Source organism: Danio aesculapii, chromosome 11 (genome assembly GCF_903798145.1).
Source record: "Danio aesculapii chromosome 11, fDanAes4.1, whole genome shotgun sequence".
Lineage (NCBI taxonomy): Eukaryota > Metazoa > Chordata > Actinopteri > Cypriniformes > Danionidae > Danio > Danio aesculapii.
In genome coordinates this window covers 17,763,661-17,781,720 of record NC_079445.1, presented here as the reverse complement: position 1 = coordinate 17,781,720, position 18,060 = coordinate 17,763,661, and the positions used below count along the sequence as shown (strand labels likewise).

The following is an 18,060-nucleotide window of genomic DNA, read 5'->3' as shown; positions in this document are numbered from 1 at the left end:
CACAGACCTACAAATTAAAGTTGATCTCTTTTTAAAGATTCAAGAAATCATAACTGAATTTAAGTTATCTATAAGCTAGTGTTCTCCAAAAAAAATCAGAATATATGACTTCTCAAACACGGATCAAACATTCATGACATCACTCTGCACTTGTGAGATATTCTGCCCAATCAAATTCTCTCAAGAATCTGAAGCATCTCACATTTTACTTTTGATAGATGCAAAAACTGTGGCTGACACCAGTCACTTGTTCATACAATTACTATTTTCTACTGTATGTGGTGAATGGCACACAGTGTACTATATTGGAGATAAATGATTCAAACTATGTAAATACTTTCCATTGGGGTTGATGATGTAAGGTACTGTCAACTCTCCAATCACTTTTGTGGTATTCTGGTTTTATTGACCAATTAGGCCGTGCAGCGCCGTTTAAAGATGAACAAACCTAAACAGACACCCATGAAGCCCCACAAATAGTTATATCCTCATGATGTCAAAACACTTAAAGATTAATGGGTATATTATTTCTGTAATAATTATTTTAGAGGATCAGTTTACACCAAATTGAATTTTTTTTGTTAGCAATACTGCTGTGATACCGCATCCGCGCACAGCACGCAGTATTTAGCTGTTCATGACGTGTCATATGTGTTTGTTTCCATGATCCACAGGGTTTGTTGCATGTTTTTCCCCACAAAGCTGTCAGGGCCGATACAGCAAAGCTGTTTGTGTGCAGCAAGCATTTTTTTCTGGAGAGCTGTATGAGAATTGGAGAATGGCGAACTTTTGTCGTTTATCAGTTGAGTTTGTTACCACTCAGACACATCGTCTATATCCATGCTGCTGTGTTCGCCAGTTTAAAATCTTCCAGATAGCCGGCAAGGTTAATGGTTGAAATAGATAAGGCAAGAGACCTGCTGCAGTGCTATCCATTGTCTCTGCATTCAGACCCGGGATTGAGGAGAGTCCTCCTCATTTATAGTGTTTATATAAACACGATTATCTTTACGATGATGTAACAAATTGTAGTTATTCATTCTTTTTTTTTCCGGCTTAGTTTGGCTTTATTAATAAGGGGTCACCACAGCGGAATGATCCGCCAACTTATCCAGCATTTGTTTTATGCAGCGGATGCCCTTCCAGCTGCAACCCATCACTGGGAAACACTCATACACTACAGCCAATTTAGAATATTCAATTCAACCATAGCACATGTCTTTTGACTATGGTGGAAACCGGAGGAAACACATATGAACACGGGGAGAACATGCAAAATCCACACAGAAATGCCAACTGACCCAGCCGGGGCTCGAACCAGCGATCTTCTTGCTATGAGGCGATCGTGCTAGTCACTGCGCCTCCGTGACGCCCCCAAATTGTGGTTATGTGTATATGAAATAACAGATGTAACAGGGCATTACATTTCTTACGGTTTTTTTTTTTGCATTTTAACTGTGTAAACTAAAATCATGGGTCTCCTCTCGGATTGGGTCTCATTTTGTGAGCCGACAGTTGTTTGTTCCCCTCTTTTTCCCTTGCTCTGCTGGCCACGCACACTCCTCCCTCTGCTCACAGCGCTCCACGTCCATTTAGGAGCATTTTTTGAAAAAAATAAAATAAAATTCTGAGGTAGACTTGAACTGAAAGAGGGGAGTTTCCTGACCCTTTAACAATAATATATTCACACATTAATAATTACTATAGCTTTTATGATTTGTTCATTTTAAAAGATTTTATACAATTCTAATAACGTTTAGCCAGTGACTGAACTAATAAAAACTGTTTCTTAAAAATAACTAAATCAACACATTACCATTTCTTGTAACTAAACAGAAACTAACACTTACAAAACAATAATAAATAAGTCTGTTGCTTTTTCTGAATATTTAATAGTCAGGAGGAAGGGTGATCAGACCCATCACATTCTACATTCACAATTACTCAACCTCCCAAATCCTCAAATATTTGCTTAAGGATTGATGATTAAAGAAGAATCTTGGAGAAAGGTTTATTCTTATACAATGCCAGTAGAAAGTGCTCCTCCAAGAGCTTCAGTGTGCAAGATTTTCAGTACCCTTTTCTTAAAAATCTCAATTGAATTGCCCTATTCAGCAGTTGACAAATCCATATCTCATAAATAGCTTATCTAAAAGTACTGTCATATGCAATTATTCACAAGGCACATAGTGGTTCCGTTTTAAGTGGTTGCTTCCAGACCACATAATACACTCGCAGTGGCTACATTTATGGATAACAGTGACCACTGCTTGTAATATAACTGGTAAGTAGTTACAGTAAGCAAGTGCATCAAGAAAAGCCACTGCAATCTTGTTGTGCTTCTTTAACGACTTTAGGAGTAAGAAGAAAACTCAACAAGAATGCAGAGTTGAACACAGGTTTGCTCGGTCTAGCCGAAGGCACAGGGTACAAAAGAAAAAATGCATACGTTTGGTCAGTAGATTTGCACAGTTTTTTAAAATAACAACTACTTGGTCATCTGGTTGCTTTAAGAGTCTCTCTGGCCCCCAGAGTTAAGACGCTGGCAGTGTAAAAGTCATCATGGTTTGATCTTCCAGAGCTGTTAAAAAAGCACATGATGGATATTGTTAAAGCTGTTAGTTAACGGACTGTTAAACACCATTATTATAAAAGTCATGTACTACAAAGAGTGAGCAAAACTCTTTGTCCTGATAACAGGAAGCGGTGTGTCATAAAAACACAGATCATCGCGATCAATAAAGGTGCATTTCAGCGGGACAATAAAACAGGCCCAGGATACAGGTGCAGATAAGCACAGTAGTTAAAGTGCGAATGTTTCTCTCACCCGGATGTTGAACCCTAATAAATCGCTGACAGCAGCAGAAACGGCGGACAGGATGAGCACTCGTGTGATATTGTAGATGAGCGGGTTCACTGTGAGGCCTAGCAGACGAAATGGAGTGTCCAACTCCTGAAACAAGCAAATCGTGGTCAATGCGAGCAAAACATGCTTTGTGTTTTTGCAAGGTTGATGCTTTTATAACGGTCTTACCTTCAGTAATTTGGTGGCCAGCCTCAGCACGTTGTTTACTATGTTCAGCTGATCCTTTTTGTTGGGTTTCTTCTCCATTTTAAGATACAAGTTGATCTGAAACAGACTTGTTGCAGTTAATTAAAAGTAAAATATTGTATTTTATTCTAGATAACTGGCAGCCTACGACTTTTTATTTGGATTTAATTCAGGGGTGCACATGCATTTAAATAAAATCAATAATGTAAAGAAAAATTTAAAGGTGCCCCATGATGAAAATCTGGGTATACCAAAGCATAACAAAAGAATAATAAAAGATCAGTATATGGAAATGGGCATACTGTGAGCCTCAGACACCACCGTTTCTTCGTTCTCATGTAAATTCCACAAGTGTAAAACCGCGGTGGGGTCCTCCCAATCAGAGGACAAAACAAACTGTGATGAGACCTGACGAGCAGCTATGTCATATGGCATATGAGAGAACACGACTCAGCTCTGAGATTATAAGAAAAGCTCTGAGATCATTAATATGCACGCCTCAGGCTGTTAACAGTTAACAGTGATAATTTTCCTCCCTTAATTATTTTAAGCATATATTTCACTTACTATGTATGTAGGACTTTTATTTTGAAAATGTGAGCCTCAAGTTGTTTACTGTGCGTTACTGCATGACAGCATGAGGCATGTGACAAACTCGTCTCAGGACGCAAAATGCTAAATTTACAGATTACACATTTATTCATCTCCACTTTAACGAGGCATAAGGTATGTTTAGTTACATCTTTAGTTCATTTATCGTGAAATTTGAACCGCATGTTTCAACAAACACATGTAGACCACTGAATTGTGTCAAATCACTCAGCTCAACTGTCATCTGTTCCTGCAGAGGTTGGTATTAATGCGCGCCTGTTTTCTTTGACTGTAGCTTCAAAATACAAAGCAACACATCTCTATCACTCTCTTTTATCAAGTTTAATGATAATTTAGACTTTATCCACAACAGATCTGGTGAGCAAAATAGGTTAGAGTTGTTCTGATTCGATTTATATTTGTTCAGCATACATCATGCTGTGTGTGTGTCTGTAAGAGCAGCACGTCAGAGGTGAGCTCATTAATATTCACAACACGAACCATATATGGTCAATCATGAACCTTGTTATTTTAAACTTGCCGAAGCCATAAACCAACTGTGTAGATATCAGAGAACAATTTAACTTATTAAACCCATGCAGTATATGGCACATTTAATATTGCTATGTCATTTCTTCCCCAATATCAGACAGTCCTAAGTAAAACTAAAATATAAATAATTAAAAAAATATATCAAAATCACCACAAAATTACTAAAATTGACTAAAATTAAAAAGACATGATATATAAAATAAAAAACAAATTCCAGTTAATAATAAAAACTACAATAAATAATACTAAAACAGACGAGTCTTCGCTGAGGCCAGCTTCCAGCCTCCGCCACTGAGACTGCAGCTCTGCACAAGACGTTTGGCCAGCGGAGAAATTAAAATGATCGTGCCCAACTGAGCCTGGTTTCTCTCAAGGTTTTTTTTTTTTCTTCACTTTCGCCATTTAGTGAAGTTTTTTTTCCCTCTGCGCTGTCCCCACTGGCTTGCATGGTTCGGGATGCTCTTCAATATTTGGACTCTCACTAGTGATTATTAAACCACACTGAACTGAGCTCAACTGAACTGAACTTAAACACTACAAACTGAACTACACTGTTCCTATTTACTGTGACCTTTTATGTGAAGCTGCTTTGACACAATCTACATTGTAAAAGTGCTATACAAATAAAGGTGAATTGAATTGAAATTAAAGCTGATAAAGCTTAATTTACTAATTAATTATGTCTGTTAACATGAACTAACTATGAACAATGTTGACAGCATTTATTCATCTTAATTATTGTTCATTTCAACATGTTATAAACATTATATTAATTAGAAAAAAACTTCATCTGTTAATATTGCCTAAACAACCTGAGCTAACTGAACAAAGTTAACTCTTATACTTTCATTAATAAATGTTAACATTATTCACTGGTAGTACATGTACCTGTTAATACCTGAAGAAATGTTAACTATCAGGAAGTATAATGACAAACACACTGCTCAGCTCGGCTCAGCATTTATTTGAGCCTGCTTTGTGTGCGCATATGAATGGTTCACTTGTTTTTGGACAATACTGCCTCTTTGTTCTGTGAGATGTTTTATCTCACCTGTTCAGTCAGAAGCACAGAAGCATTGCTGTATTTTCGGTTGGTCTCTGCTCCGAGTGTTGCGAGGCGGAGGAGGAAGACCATGAGAGCCGCACACCACACCACCAGCTCCCAGTTGGTCTCTGAGTCCAGAAATGTGTGGTGACTGTGCAGAAGCTGAAATACACAACACCAGTTTTCTGTATAGTGCGAATACATTTACCAAGAACAGAGCTATGATGCTTAACCTAACACTTGAAGACACTTTAATCGCCTCTAAAGATGATGCTGTGACACTAGGTTTGCTCAGTGAGCAAATGGACTCTTTTCACAAGACTGTTATGACACGTTTGATCAGTGATCATAATCTTAAATCCTTGAAAGTTTTTAATATTTAGATTTTTTAAATCTATGTACATATGTATTATATTATCTTTGCATCAAACTACAAAAACTATTTACCGCTTATGCAAGGTTTTTGTAATGCAGCGTCTATAGAGGAGGACAGTAAATTTGAAGTTGTTCTCTCATCAGTCTGTCGTTATCAGTCTCACACAATTTTTTTCCTTTCTCTGGAAGCCTTGATAACACCATGGTGGAGTTTTTCTTTTATTATTTCAGCAAACGGGATAGTAAAAATATATATTTGTTGTACTCTCCCTCTCACTGCACTCTAAGTTTACCCAACTATGACGACTTCCGCTACTGAGAAACCCCGATGTGAAAAGGGTCCATTATATACACCAACTATCGGGGGTCTCCTTTTGTTTTACGTGATTTGTGATACATACACACACATAAATACATATCTATATTTATATATGTATAATGTCAAGGACGAAATTATTCAAACCCCTGGCAAATTCTCACATAGTTTATTCAATGGGCAATTTTTTTTTAGATGGATGGATGGATAACTGACGGATGGACAGATAGATAGACAGATAGATGGATGAATAGATACATAGATAGATGGATGGATGGATAGATAGATGGATAGACAGACAGACGGATGGATGAATAGATGGATGGATAGATGGACAGACGGATGGATGGATGAATAAATGGACGGATAGAAAGATAGATAGATAGATAAATGCATATATGTGTGTTACACCTAATTTATTAGTCAGGTTTATTTAAACTTTCAGTTTTATGGGATAATGATTGAATTCTGACCTACAGCAACCTGTGATGAGCCATTTTATCACATGCAATTCTCAAAGATGACCTATTGTTTTAAACAAAATGGTGAATTTCACTTAAAGGTTTGTGCTCCTGCATCAATAAATGGATGATCATGAAAGATTGTGCTTACTGATTTTCAAATTATCTTCGTTCAGCATTGTTTAAGCATCTTCCTCATCTCTAATGGTTCAGACCACTGACTGAATATGTCAGTGAACTACATTATATGGGTCAGTCAATGTTGTGTCTATATTAACTCATTATTTTCGTTATTATTTAAGATACAGATCAGTGCAAACACTTTCCCACTATTTAAAAAGGCAGACCAATTAGAATATTAGCGCTCAATAAAGCAAAGGTTTTAATAAAAGTGCTTCCACAATCAGGTCTAAGTTGTTGATTTGGCAAGCAAATGTAATGTAATATTTTTTTTATTTAATGCCATGTCAGCAACCAAGGTTATTTTCATGGCAAGAACATTTCAATAATAAATATACAATTCAAAACAACAAACAAATGAATACATAAATTAAACAAGATTTTTACTGTTCATAAAAATTTTACTGTGAAAAAAATTCTAAATAAATTGTTTTCCTGGTGTCACTTTGTTTAAAATGTCCTTAAGAGAATTAATTTAATTAAAAAAGCCTCCTGGAATCATTAAAAGCAGGACAGTCCAGTAAAATGTTTTACAGTAAGGGGAGTTGTGCAGTACAAACATTGATTGGGGTCATCAAGCAAAAATGCACGGGTTACTCTTAATATGTCCGTTATGGCATCTGGTAAAAATCACTTGACCAAATCTAGTCTTACAGCTCTTTGAGATTTCAGGTTGTGATTTATACAATTGATTATTTTCCAATGCATCCCACTCCTCTTACCACTTATTTAAAATGTAAACGTTGATAAAAGGTCTCATTTTAAGCAAAAAAGACAATTTTTGCTGTTGGTTTTAACACGTTTGGCTGGAAAATTATACGCTGCTGCTCTCCTGACTCTCAATGGTATCTTTGTAGAAACAGAGGGTGTTTCTGTGCTTCAGAATGAATGACCTTTAAGGTAAAGCATTTATGTAAATAGCATTAATTTTCTTTAGAAAGAAGAAACCTTAAAAGAAATGCCTAAAGGGTGTGTCAGAATAAAAGTGTTTAGTAGAATAACAGCTAACCTGTGCACAGATGATGAAGGCAATGGACAAAGCCAAGAGGAAAATTGATGATACAATGACATCGACAGACCGCTGAGGGCCACGTCTCTGTTAAAAAGAACAAAGAAATGATTAAATTGATACTGTATCTTTATATAATGAGACTTGGGTATATTATAAAAGGACTGCCAATCATGTCTGCCAAAAAAAACAACACCATACCAGTTAAACTAGTAGGCTTAACTTGTAACAACAGCCAAATAGCTTTTTGACAGTAAAGACTGTAAAGCATTTTTCATCACTCTTCCTAATAAACAAAAACAAAACCCTCAGTTCTAGCTGTGGCCAAGATTTGATACAATTCGATACTAATTTTATAAATGTATAAAAAATAAACCTACAAAAATGCAACCATTTAATGCTACAAGTAAATGACAGAAGTGAAATGTACAGTTTTAATTTGATATTCATTTTGAGAAAAACAACATTTAACTATTATAGGTCATTAAATAAAGTAATAGAGTATAAGTAATGAAATACAGAGATTAGATGATGCCAAAATGTAAAAATTTATTAAATGTACTAACTAAATTAATACTAAATTAAATGTGTGTGTGTGTACACACACACACACACACACACACACGCACACGCACACACAAACACACACACACACACACACACACACACACACACACACACACACACACACACACACACACACAATCACTATTAACCAATAAATATTTGTTTTTAAAAAAATCTTTAAAACTATACATTTTCTAATCAGAACGAAAACATAAAATGGATCAAAAGTGACAATAAAGACTCCATTTCTTACTTTTAACCTTTCTATTACGTAAGAATTCTGGAAATATTAAGAATTGGAAATATTTTAAATAAAATGTTACTTGAGCTCCAAATTATATTAGAATAAGTTTTGAAGAATCATGTGACACTGAATTTTCAAAAGAAAAATTGTATTTACATTATTTAAATAAATATTTATGAGAATAAGACATAAAAAAATAAAATATAATCTCTACTATCAGACAATGACTGATATATGGTGCTGTCTCTTTACATGTAAAGTGCATTGGGAAGGTGATACCTTTAGGAATGATCGAAGTGAAAGCCACATCTTGATATTCTGTACTTTCTTCAGCCGAAAGTGAGGAATCTCTGATTTTTTGGCTTTGCGTGCAGATGTGAGATGGCTGAAGAGTTTTGCAAATAAAAGGCGCTGTGGATGATATTACATTTATGTTAAGAAAAAATAAAAAAAAGAAAACGTCTGAGTTTAAAACGGTGGGAAATGTCAAGTTTTTGATTGTTAGTAGCTCAAAGACTCTGTTGGTGGTTTAAAAAGTTTAGCAAGTTAAACAAATGTGACAGAATCAAACGTTTACTATCGCATTTGAAAATTTTGCATAATTGTACATTAACAACAGATTCAGCATACAGTAAGTTACACATTTGTTGTACTGTATATCATTCCAGTAAATAAGGAATTACTTATAATATATTAATAAGGAAAATTAATGGAAACAAGCTTGAAATGTATCTGCAATTCTGGAATGGCATGGTTGGCAATAAAGAGGTAGTTTACGCAAGGCTCTTAGACATGAAGAATTTATGAGGACAGTTTGGAAAATCCAGCCTCTTAATCCTCTCCTGAAGCCCTGGTAGACCATTAACCAGATGCAAACCAGTAACATAATTTATGAATCATAACCCTGTCAAATTGGTTAGTGTGTTGGTATTACACCTCCCACGGTCAGTTTTCACACCCAATGATGGGCTTTCATTTCAAACCTTGTCTATAATATACTGAACAAAGTATTAGTACGTAGAACTAAACATAACCTAACAAAATAAAGGAACATATTAGCCAAATCATTATTAATGCACTTACCAATACAAACACTACATTTGAAGATGATTTATTTTTGTCTTCACCTGTCTATACGTCCTCTCAGCCACACACATCATAAAGAAGAAGAGTCCACAGAGGAAAACTCTTTCCATGGTGGCGATGATGAAAAACGCATAGGAGAAGGCACAAGGCGACCCAATGGCGACTGCTGGCAGATCCTCCAGGGAAACTGCATTGAGATCCAGTTTCTGCGCCAGTCTGAAGCAGTAGGGCAGCAGAGCCAGTGATGCAGTGACCAGACCACCAAATATCAGATAACCCATCCCCTGTTCAACCACCTTCACCTGGAAACAGAAATCATTGAGCGCAGGTTAACAGTAATAACACTCACCTGTTACTTTAAGTGACTCATAGGCAAATACCACTGCAAAGCAATCACCATTCAAATGCTTACAGAGAGGAGTTTACATTGTATTTGAATACAAGTCAACAGTTCTTTTGTCTCTCCAAGAAATTGAAATCACTAAAGTATAGTAGAGATAAACAGGGGTGAAAAAGGACTTTACTCGTGTGAGAATGATACCACTGATCTCCAGCACCGACATGTCTGCTTTCTTACACTCTCCTTGCTCCCAGATAATGGCACTGACACGGTCTTTGGATGGGTGACAAGCTTGTAGCCATGAAAACTGGTGCTGAAGAGAGAAAGAAATCATTTGTTAAATTCAAAATTGTTGTTTGAATTGTTTTTAACCACAGTTACTAAAGAAATTAAACGCCTATTTTGTTTTTTACACTGTTAAGTGAATTCTATAATGAGGATTTTTAAATACTCTGAATAAAAGCTGGGGGTCATCAAGTTAAAAAATTCAAGGTCACAAGAAAATACGAAAATGTCAAGAGAATAAAATGATTGGGAGAAAGAAAGTAGTGCATAAACTGGTATGAAAATATTTTGCTATTATTATCAAATTATTTGACTAACTGATGAAAAAATGTATTGGTAAAATTCTTGGCCAAACTATTGATGTGGTCCAATATGTAGAAAAAATATATAACAAAACAAATAAATGTGACTTAACAACATCACACAAGAAACACCCATCTATTATGAGTGCATCTATGAAAATGACATTATGCAAATTAAATGTGTATGCCACTGCAGGTTAACACATTGTTGCCTGCAGACAGACACTAAAATTAAAGATGCGTGAAAGTGTCTAAACAAACTTTAAAGCACATGAATAATTAATTAGTTAATTACTGTTCAGTTTGAGATTGATTGCCTGCCTAAATGACTGAAAAAATGCACAAAAGCATGCACATCACTTTAAATAGGTGCTCAGCCAAATAGCAAAAAGTGCAAAAATATATAATCAAAAAGGCGAGAACACCAAAGTTCCAAAAACGCCAATTTATTAAATTAAAAAGGCTGATACAAGGCGTGTAACGTTTCGAGCACAGCGGCTCTTCATCAGACGGTGTTACATGCCTTGTATCTGCCTTTTTAATTTAATAAATTGGCATTTTTGGAGCTTTGGTGTTGCCACCTGTCTAAACGACTCGCATATACATTCTAGTGCCACATTATTTGCCATGGAGTTGTTAAAAGAGGCTTTTACTGGGGATAATAAGACATTTGCAATGTTAAGAACAGTGTGACAAGTTATCTCGAATTTATAACCACAAAACACTGCAAGCTTAATATGAACTGAAGGGATTTAAAGGCATTAATTTAGGATTATGCGCAGTGTGAAAAAAAAAAAAAAACAATTCACATAAAAATTCTTGCATTAAATAATTTCAACTTAAATTTGCACCTGAGGCCACAAAATTTATGGACTTTTCTGGGTTAAAGGATGATAGCTGAGGGTTATAGATACAGCATAGTTATGTTATTTTTTTTACAGCAAGAAGCAGTGCACAGAGTCAATGACAACTTGAGGTTTTTCTTTGAGATCTGGCAGGAATTTGAAAATGGATGAGGACCGCAGCGCTGTGCCACATCTTGGAAATTTTAATGTTTGTCCACTTTTGTCCAAATAATTTTTTCTCTTCTTAGCTTGCACAGGCCCGCACCGTTGCAATTTTTGATTTGAATCTAATGGGAATTGAAAGAAAAACAATTGCAATGCATTGATGAATCAATTTCTTCCACCCACCCCTAGTGTATTGTCACATTAAAATTATTTACAGCACAGCAATTCAAACCACAATCTTGTGAAGAAAATTGCCATTTCTACACCACAAAATTGCCATTTCTAGTGGTTTAACAGAAGTTTCTAAACGGGGGGTGGGATTTAATATTGTTACTAAATTATTACAATATTTCATCCATAACCCTCAGAAGATAAAACTAGTAGATAGAAGTTACATTAAAAAACCACATGCAAATAAAAAGCCATCCGCCTTTCAACCCTTGGGGTGTTTACGTTAAATTAAAAAACTGAACTACACTGTTCCAATTTACTATGACCTTTTATGTGAAGCTGCTTTGACACAATCTACATTGTAAAAGTGCTATACAAATAAAGGTGAATTGAATTGAACCTATTAAGAGTATGTTTTACTTTCGAAATGGGGTATAAATTAGTCCCATTTGGTGTTTTAAATTCTTTTGAACATAATTAGGTGCTGCTCGTCAATCCGACAACGCTTCTGTGTTTGTTCTTGCTGTCAATTACTGAAAAAAATGATGGATAAAACAGTCATGATAAACCGTTGTGAGTTTACAGTAGGTGCAGCGTGATGCGCGTGGACGCGAAGGGGAGTCAGATTTTGATACAAGTTTCCTTCACCTCGTCTTGGGTGCTATGCACTGGTCACTACTAACTGAATGGAGAAGGAGCACACAGTTATGTTTTGGTAAATAAGTTGCATATAAAATTTAAGTTTCATAACAGACCAAATTTGCCCTTTTTTTACCTGTACAAACCACCCAGTCTGGCAACACTGACAGAAAAACATTTTATATCTCAATCTTAATTCTAATAAAGGAGCTAAAATGAGCTTTTTTCTAAACTTAACAAAAAACATTAAGTGCATATAAAATGACATAATTCTTGAAATATTTTTTCCCAGCAAAATTGCACCCCACCTGCGGTAAGGCCTCGTCCTCATCCTCATCACTTGTTAAAGCAATGGTGGGCACAGGAAGGGAGTGGCTTTGACTGTGAGGCTCCTCCTCCCCAATCTCACTGCTTCCTGTGGAGGCGGAGTCAGAATCTTGTAAAAGCTCCTCCCACAACATATCATCTGTGTCAGAAGCAGGACGCGATCCCTCTGAAGGCCGGAGATGCTCAACTTCACGTGGCAGCCCTGGGATTTCTGTTGGCACGCCATTACTCTCTGCCTGTATCAGATCACAGAATGCTAATGAATATCCTGAACTCTCCAACAGACATCTCTCTTGGTTTCAGTCAGATATCCACCTGAGCCTGGGGTTGCAGATTGTTCTTGGGAACGTTGTGAAGTCTGTTTCTCAGAGCGCTGGCATATTTGGGAGGCGCTGATAAGAAGAGCCTCTCTCTTTGTAGCTCTGCTTCTTCTGCTTCCTCTTCTTCACTTGATAGATCTTCAGATGCCCCATATGGAGGCCTCCTCAGAGAGTTCTGTAAAGCCCACACAATCTCCATCAACATAAACATTAATTAAGAGTCTTGAAAGAACAGATTTTTTGGAAAGCGTTTTACCAGAGTCTTCTCTGATCTGTAGAGCCGATGGTTGTCTTCAAGTTGCCAGGGTTTGAGTTCTACTATCCCTGCCCCTCGACTGCCTTCATCCCCAGACCTCTTGGCCTTTCTACTCTTCCTCTGTCTGTGATTAAAAAACAACATCAAAATGATTAAAAACAAGAAACATAAAAAAATTTGATCAACCAGAAAACAGGACCAAACTTTTTGTAATATATAATATTAACAATAAACACTTGACACTAGGGTCAGTGATGATGCAACATTTTTGACTATATAATTTTTTTATTAAAATGTAAACCATCCATTCATCCATCTATCCAATGAGTCTTCTACGTTGTAACAGTTTTTTTTAGCATCAAATGTCCTGATATAAGAAAATATATATCACAAAAAGTAATAACTGAAATATACAAAACTTATACTGGTTATTTGTATTTAAATGTTAGTAAAGAATTTACATATTCCAATATGCTATATATATCACAGCTAAATCATATTTATACAAGACCAATCAAAAGTTTGGATCAGTCACAATTTCTGTTTTAATAAAGCTGAATTTATTTGACCAAACATTAATAAAAACTGTAATATTGTGAAGTATTATTTACCCATTACCATTTGGGTTTGTGGGGGCAGGGTTTTTGCGTGCTGCACTGCGAGATATTGGGCTGACCATGGAAATGCGACATGATTTCGGCCTTACTGCTCAAACTCCCAGACTATTGGCTCAGCCCGACCCGCTAAAAACCCTGGCTCGCACTGGCCCGGCAGTAGAAATTCAGCTATTGATGGAAACATTTTGTTCTGCTTTATATTTTTGTGGGAAAAAGTAAATTTTATTTTTCATTATACTTTGAATAAAAAGTATAAAATAGCTGAATTTCTATGAAATAACATTTCTGTAATATAAATGTCTTTATGGTCACTTTTTATTAGTAAAATATATTTAGATAATTAAGATAAAGCTAAATATAATTAATGTTTCTCAGGTTTATAAAATGCCCCAAAAAAGAAACATTCAATTAATGTTTTCCTAAACACCGTGACTCCAAAACAAAGAGTTAATCTGTACAAATATAGAACATGCCCGTTTATCTACGTTTTTCCTTCTCTTCACTATGGAGTCTCTTATTTGTCATTGACCCATTAGTGTCAGCTGAACACTGGCACTGCTGATTAAGCTGCCAGCTTTGCAGAACATTAGATGCATTGGCCATCTGATGAGAGGGAAAAAAACAAACACTCAGTCCCTTATGAGATCTCACACAAATCTGACACAGCAGAAGCTTAACCTTTTCCTGCGAACAGGGCTGGCTGTCCGGCTGGGAACAGGGCTGATGTCTGGGCTTCTGGAGGATTCCGTGGATACTATTTGGCAATGCACTGTTCCCAACAACAGCATTAGACACAACGGACCAACAACCTCACTAGCACAGGCTGCTGGCACCTCAAAATACAGCACAGCTCCTGCCACTGCAAACAACACAAATCCATCAAGAGGTCAACATGATGACGCATATTTGATTATAATTGTTTTCCCTAAACCCCATGTCTTATCTCTCAACAAAATCTGAAAAATTCAAAGAATGGTTAACCAAATAACTTGAAGCACACTTTCACATTACTGGTTTGCTGAAGAGAAGAAAAACCGCATACCTTGAAGCACGTAGAGAACCAAAATGAGGGTGGAGATGCATTTAGACGTAACTTGGATCCACCATTGAAAAAAGAAAGGAAAGAAAAGGACTCGAACCAAGCCTTTACGAGTCAGAGCAGTCCAAGGGCTTTCTGGCTTAGCTTTGCTAAATGTGGAACCTGCAATTATAGAGCAGCATTAATTTTGACAGCAAATTCTGTTTCAGTTTTATTCTTAATATTATAACATGCAGTCTTATGATATAGTTTTCGGCACACTTTGGTCATCTGAATTGCTTTAAAGGGGTTAGTTCACCCAAAGCTGAAATTTCTGTCATATACTCACCCTTCACTTGTCACAAACCTGTTTGAGTTTCTTTCTTTTGGAATGCTGTAATCATTGACTACCAAACTATTTGTTTTTCCTACCAAGAAAGTCAATGGTTACATGTTCTTTAACGATCTTCAAAATATCTTTTTTCATGGTTGTTGATGATACCGGATCAGATACGGTTGCGGCCAGAAGTTAACAAGAATTATTTATATTATTTATTAAATTTCCCATTTACTGTATTTTATTAACGCTTACCCCTATCCCAACCGTTACAGTAACGTAAAAACAATAGTTGTACTGAGTATTATTTATGGTATTTATTAAATTACCCAATAAATTGTATTTTATTAACACCTACCCCCACCCCAACTGTCACAGTACAGTAAAAATATTACTTATAGTTATACAGTGTTAAAAAAAAAATGATGCTAGATTGATGTGCGTATCCGCAGCTGTATCCTATGTAGACTTTACCTTATATTGTGTTAAACAGAACAAAGAAACTCATAAAGGTTTGATACCACTTGAGTAAACAATGAGTACATTTTCATTTTTGGGTGAACTATCTCTTAAGATCTTTTCTATTAATTACTACTTTAAAGTGTATTTATATTTTTTATGAAAGTAAGAGATGAATCATTATTACAGACACTGAAGTCACTCAGTCTGACTCAGACTGAATTTCTCTTTTCGTTTATCATTTAATTTTTATCCTTTTATCATTTGATTCGTTTGTTGATTCGTTAATGACACCGAGAGCAGCATGTTTATACAGTTTTGTCATTTTAAGAGCTAATGCACTGATAAAATACACAGATGCACATCCTGTATTCTCCCAACTCAACATTTGAAAAAAAAGGAATGATTTTTCTTATTTTAGTTATCATTTGTCAAAAAATGTCGCTAAACTATGAAAAAGATTCTTTTTAATTATTTTAAATCAACACTGTTGTAAAGACACTAGTTTTACTGTCCAAAAGAGCATCGTACTATATAACAATGACTAATTGTATTACAAAACAAACAGTAAAATATAAACATAAATCAGGTTTAATAGGCTAGGTTTCCTTAACTTATACAATGTCATTTTTAAAAATGTACATTACAAGCAAATGTTTGGAGTTGGTTAATGCTTTAATTACTTAATCATATATACAGTAAATATAAATATCCGTTCAAGGTTCATAATCATAAAAATTAATGCTCAAAAATATTTCTTATTATGAAAGTAATGTTGAAAACAGCAAAGTTGCTTATTAGTTCTGTCCATTGATTGATTGACACACACACACACACACACACACACACACACGCACACACACGCACACACACGCACGCACACACACACACACAGGAGAATCAGAATAATTTTTTTAATGTATTTTGCAAAATTATAAATGCCTTAACTGTCACTTTTGATCAGTTTAATGAAAAATTTATTTAGTAACACGGTGTTACAGACATTACATTTGATTATGCTGAGTTTGATAATTATAATACTTGCATAGTAATGATTAAGCATTGAATAACATATTGAATGTTAAAAAAATCTTTATCGTTATTTTTTTGACAGTTTCTATTGAATCTGACCTGGTTTACAGCCTGTATCAAGTTTACACTCACAGTAACAAAGGTACAAAAGTGGTCACCGGATCTGAATCAGTTCATTTTTGTATATTTAGGTTTTAATATTTACACTAATAACACACCAGTATGGACTCTTTAGGTACAAACGTGCAGCTTTTGCACCTTTATTTATGAGTAATGACAACAGATTTAGGTGCTAAACCTGTATGACAACTCACCTCTCACTAGATCGACATCAATGAGATCTGGCTTAATATGGCCAGTCTTTTTAAGTTTGTTTCCAAAGCCCTGTTCAAACGGAAGAGTTTCACAAATCTTATTGCACACATTTTACACAACAACAACAAAAAAAACCCATCCATATTTCAAACACAAATTACCTTAAACTCAGTCTGTTCCAGAGATTTTTCCCAAATCTGCTGATCATAAGCTCCAATCTTTGACAAGAACACGACAGACATTTTTAACGCCTTTCTAAAAAACAACCTCTGTTTACCTGACAGGTGTAGACACACTCACTTTTTTCTGATACCATGCTATTCCTGCCATATTTGAAATACATAAGTTCAGCTCATCTCAGACATCAATGTCGTTCACTGGAAATTCCATTCCTCGAAAGAGCAAGACATTCAAGTTTATGTCATTATCGTTGACATTAAAAAGAAAACGCCTGCAAGCTGTATGCAGTACACATAATAGGAAGCGACTCATCAAGAACAAATACAGCGAGCGGGCGTGTTTCAAAAACTAGAACGCCGCCTACCTAGACAGCACACGACAGTTATTGGTAAAGTTGCTGTAGTTTTAGCTCTCGTGACGTGATATAATATTAAACTTACCTGAAGGCCAATAAACTGTAGTTTCCTCAGAAATGCGTGAGGAGTTTTGTCAACATTTTCTACTGGAGCTGAAACAAACCTCGCCCCCTTCACCAAAACTATCTGACGCTACATCATCAACAGCTCTGCAAGATGTACAAACAGCCGTCTAAAGTTGTGAGCTGCCTTTATCTGACGTCAAACCAGAATAGCATTAATTCGCCTCGACCTGTTCGGCGGTAGAAATAAGATGTTGTAAAGGAGAAGTGATTGTTAAAGTTCCCACTCTCATCAACGGCGCTGCTGCTGCCTGCTGGCAGAGACGATAAGTGTGTGAAGCAAGAGATTACGACACAGCAGGCGCAAATGGCGGAAGTACACGGCGTACAAAATAAACTGCGGTAAAAATGTGGAATATTTAACAAAACAAACAACAAATAAATATATAACAGACAATAAAATAAATTTAATAAACTATAAAAAAAGATAAAAAAGAACAAAATAAACATTAAAATAAAATAAAAAGTAAATAAAATAAAATACATTGTTCTTTAA

General features: G+C 35.7%; 1 protein-coding gene across 2 annotated transcripts; it reads right to left on the bottom strand.

Moving 5' to 3' along the window:
• Nucleotides 1–1,872: 1,872 nt before the first annotated feature.
• On the bottom strand, nt 1,873–17,839 carry phtf1 (putative homeodomain transcription factor 1). 2 transcript variants are annotated; one of them, XM_056468028.1, is made up of 17 exons: nt 17,527–17,839; nt 17,207–17,298; nt 17,068–17,124; nt 16,906–16,975; nt 14,788–14,946; nt 14,424–14,604; nt 13,129–13,252; nt 12,868–13,047; nt 12,534–12,788; nt 10,003–10,131; nt 9,520–9,780; nt 8,672–8,803; nt 7,582–7,668; nt 5,247–5,402; nt 3,035–3,130; nt 2,828–2,953; nt 1,873–2,581 (listed from the first exon to the last, which is right to left on the bottom strand). In XM_056468028.1, exons 2-17 carry the CDS (start codon nt 17,234–17,236, stop codon nt 2,561–2,563), a joined length of 2,064 nt encoding a protein of 687 aa, XP_056324003.1. In that variant the 5' UTR covers nt 17,237–17,298; nt 17,527–17,839; the 3' UTR covers nt 1,873–2,560. The 2 variants fall into 2 exon arrangements, with proteins under 2 accessions (XP_056324003.1, XP_056324004.1); XM_056468029.1 differs by lacking the exon at nt 17,527–17,839 and having other exon boundaries at nt 17,207–17,508.
• Between the last annotated feature and the right edge of the window lie 221 nt (nt 17,840–18,060).

What these genes read in the sequence shown, in the direction of transcription:
- phtf1 (XM_056468028.1), bottom strand. Translation starts at nt 17,236, where the DNA reads ATGGCAGGAATAGCATGGTATCAGAAAAAA. An exon ending in ATCTGCAACCCCAGGCTCAG is followed by an intron (nt 12,789 to 12,867) that starts GTGGATATCTGA and finishes GATCTGATACAG; the next exon opens with GCAGAGAGTAATGGCGTGCC. An exon ending in TATTAGGGTTCAACATCCGG is followed by an intron (nt 2,582 to 2,827) that starts GTGAGAGAAACA and finishes CTTTTTTAACAG; the next exon opens with CTCTGGAAGATCAAACCATG.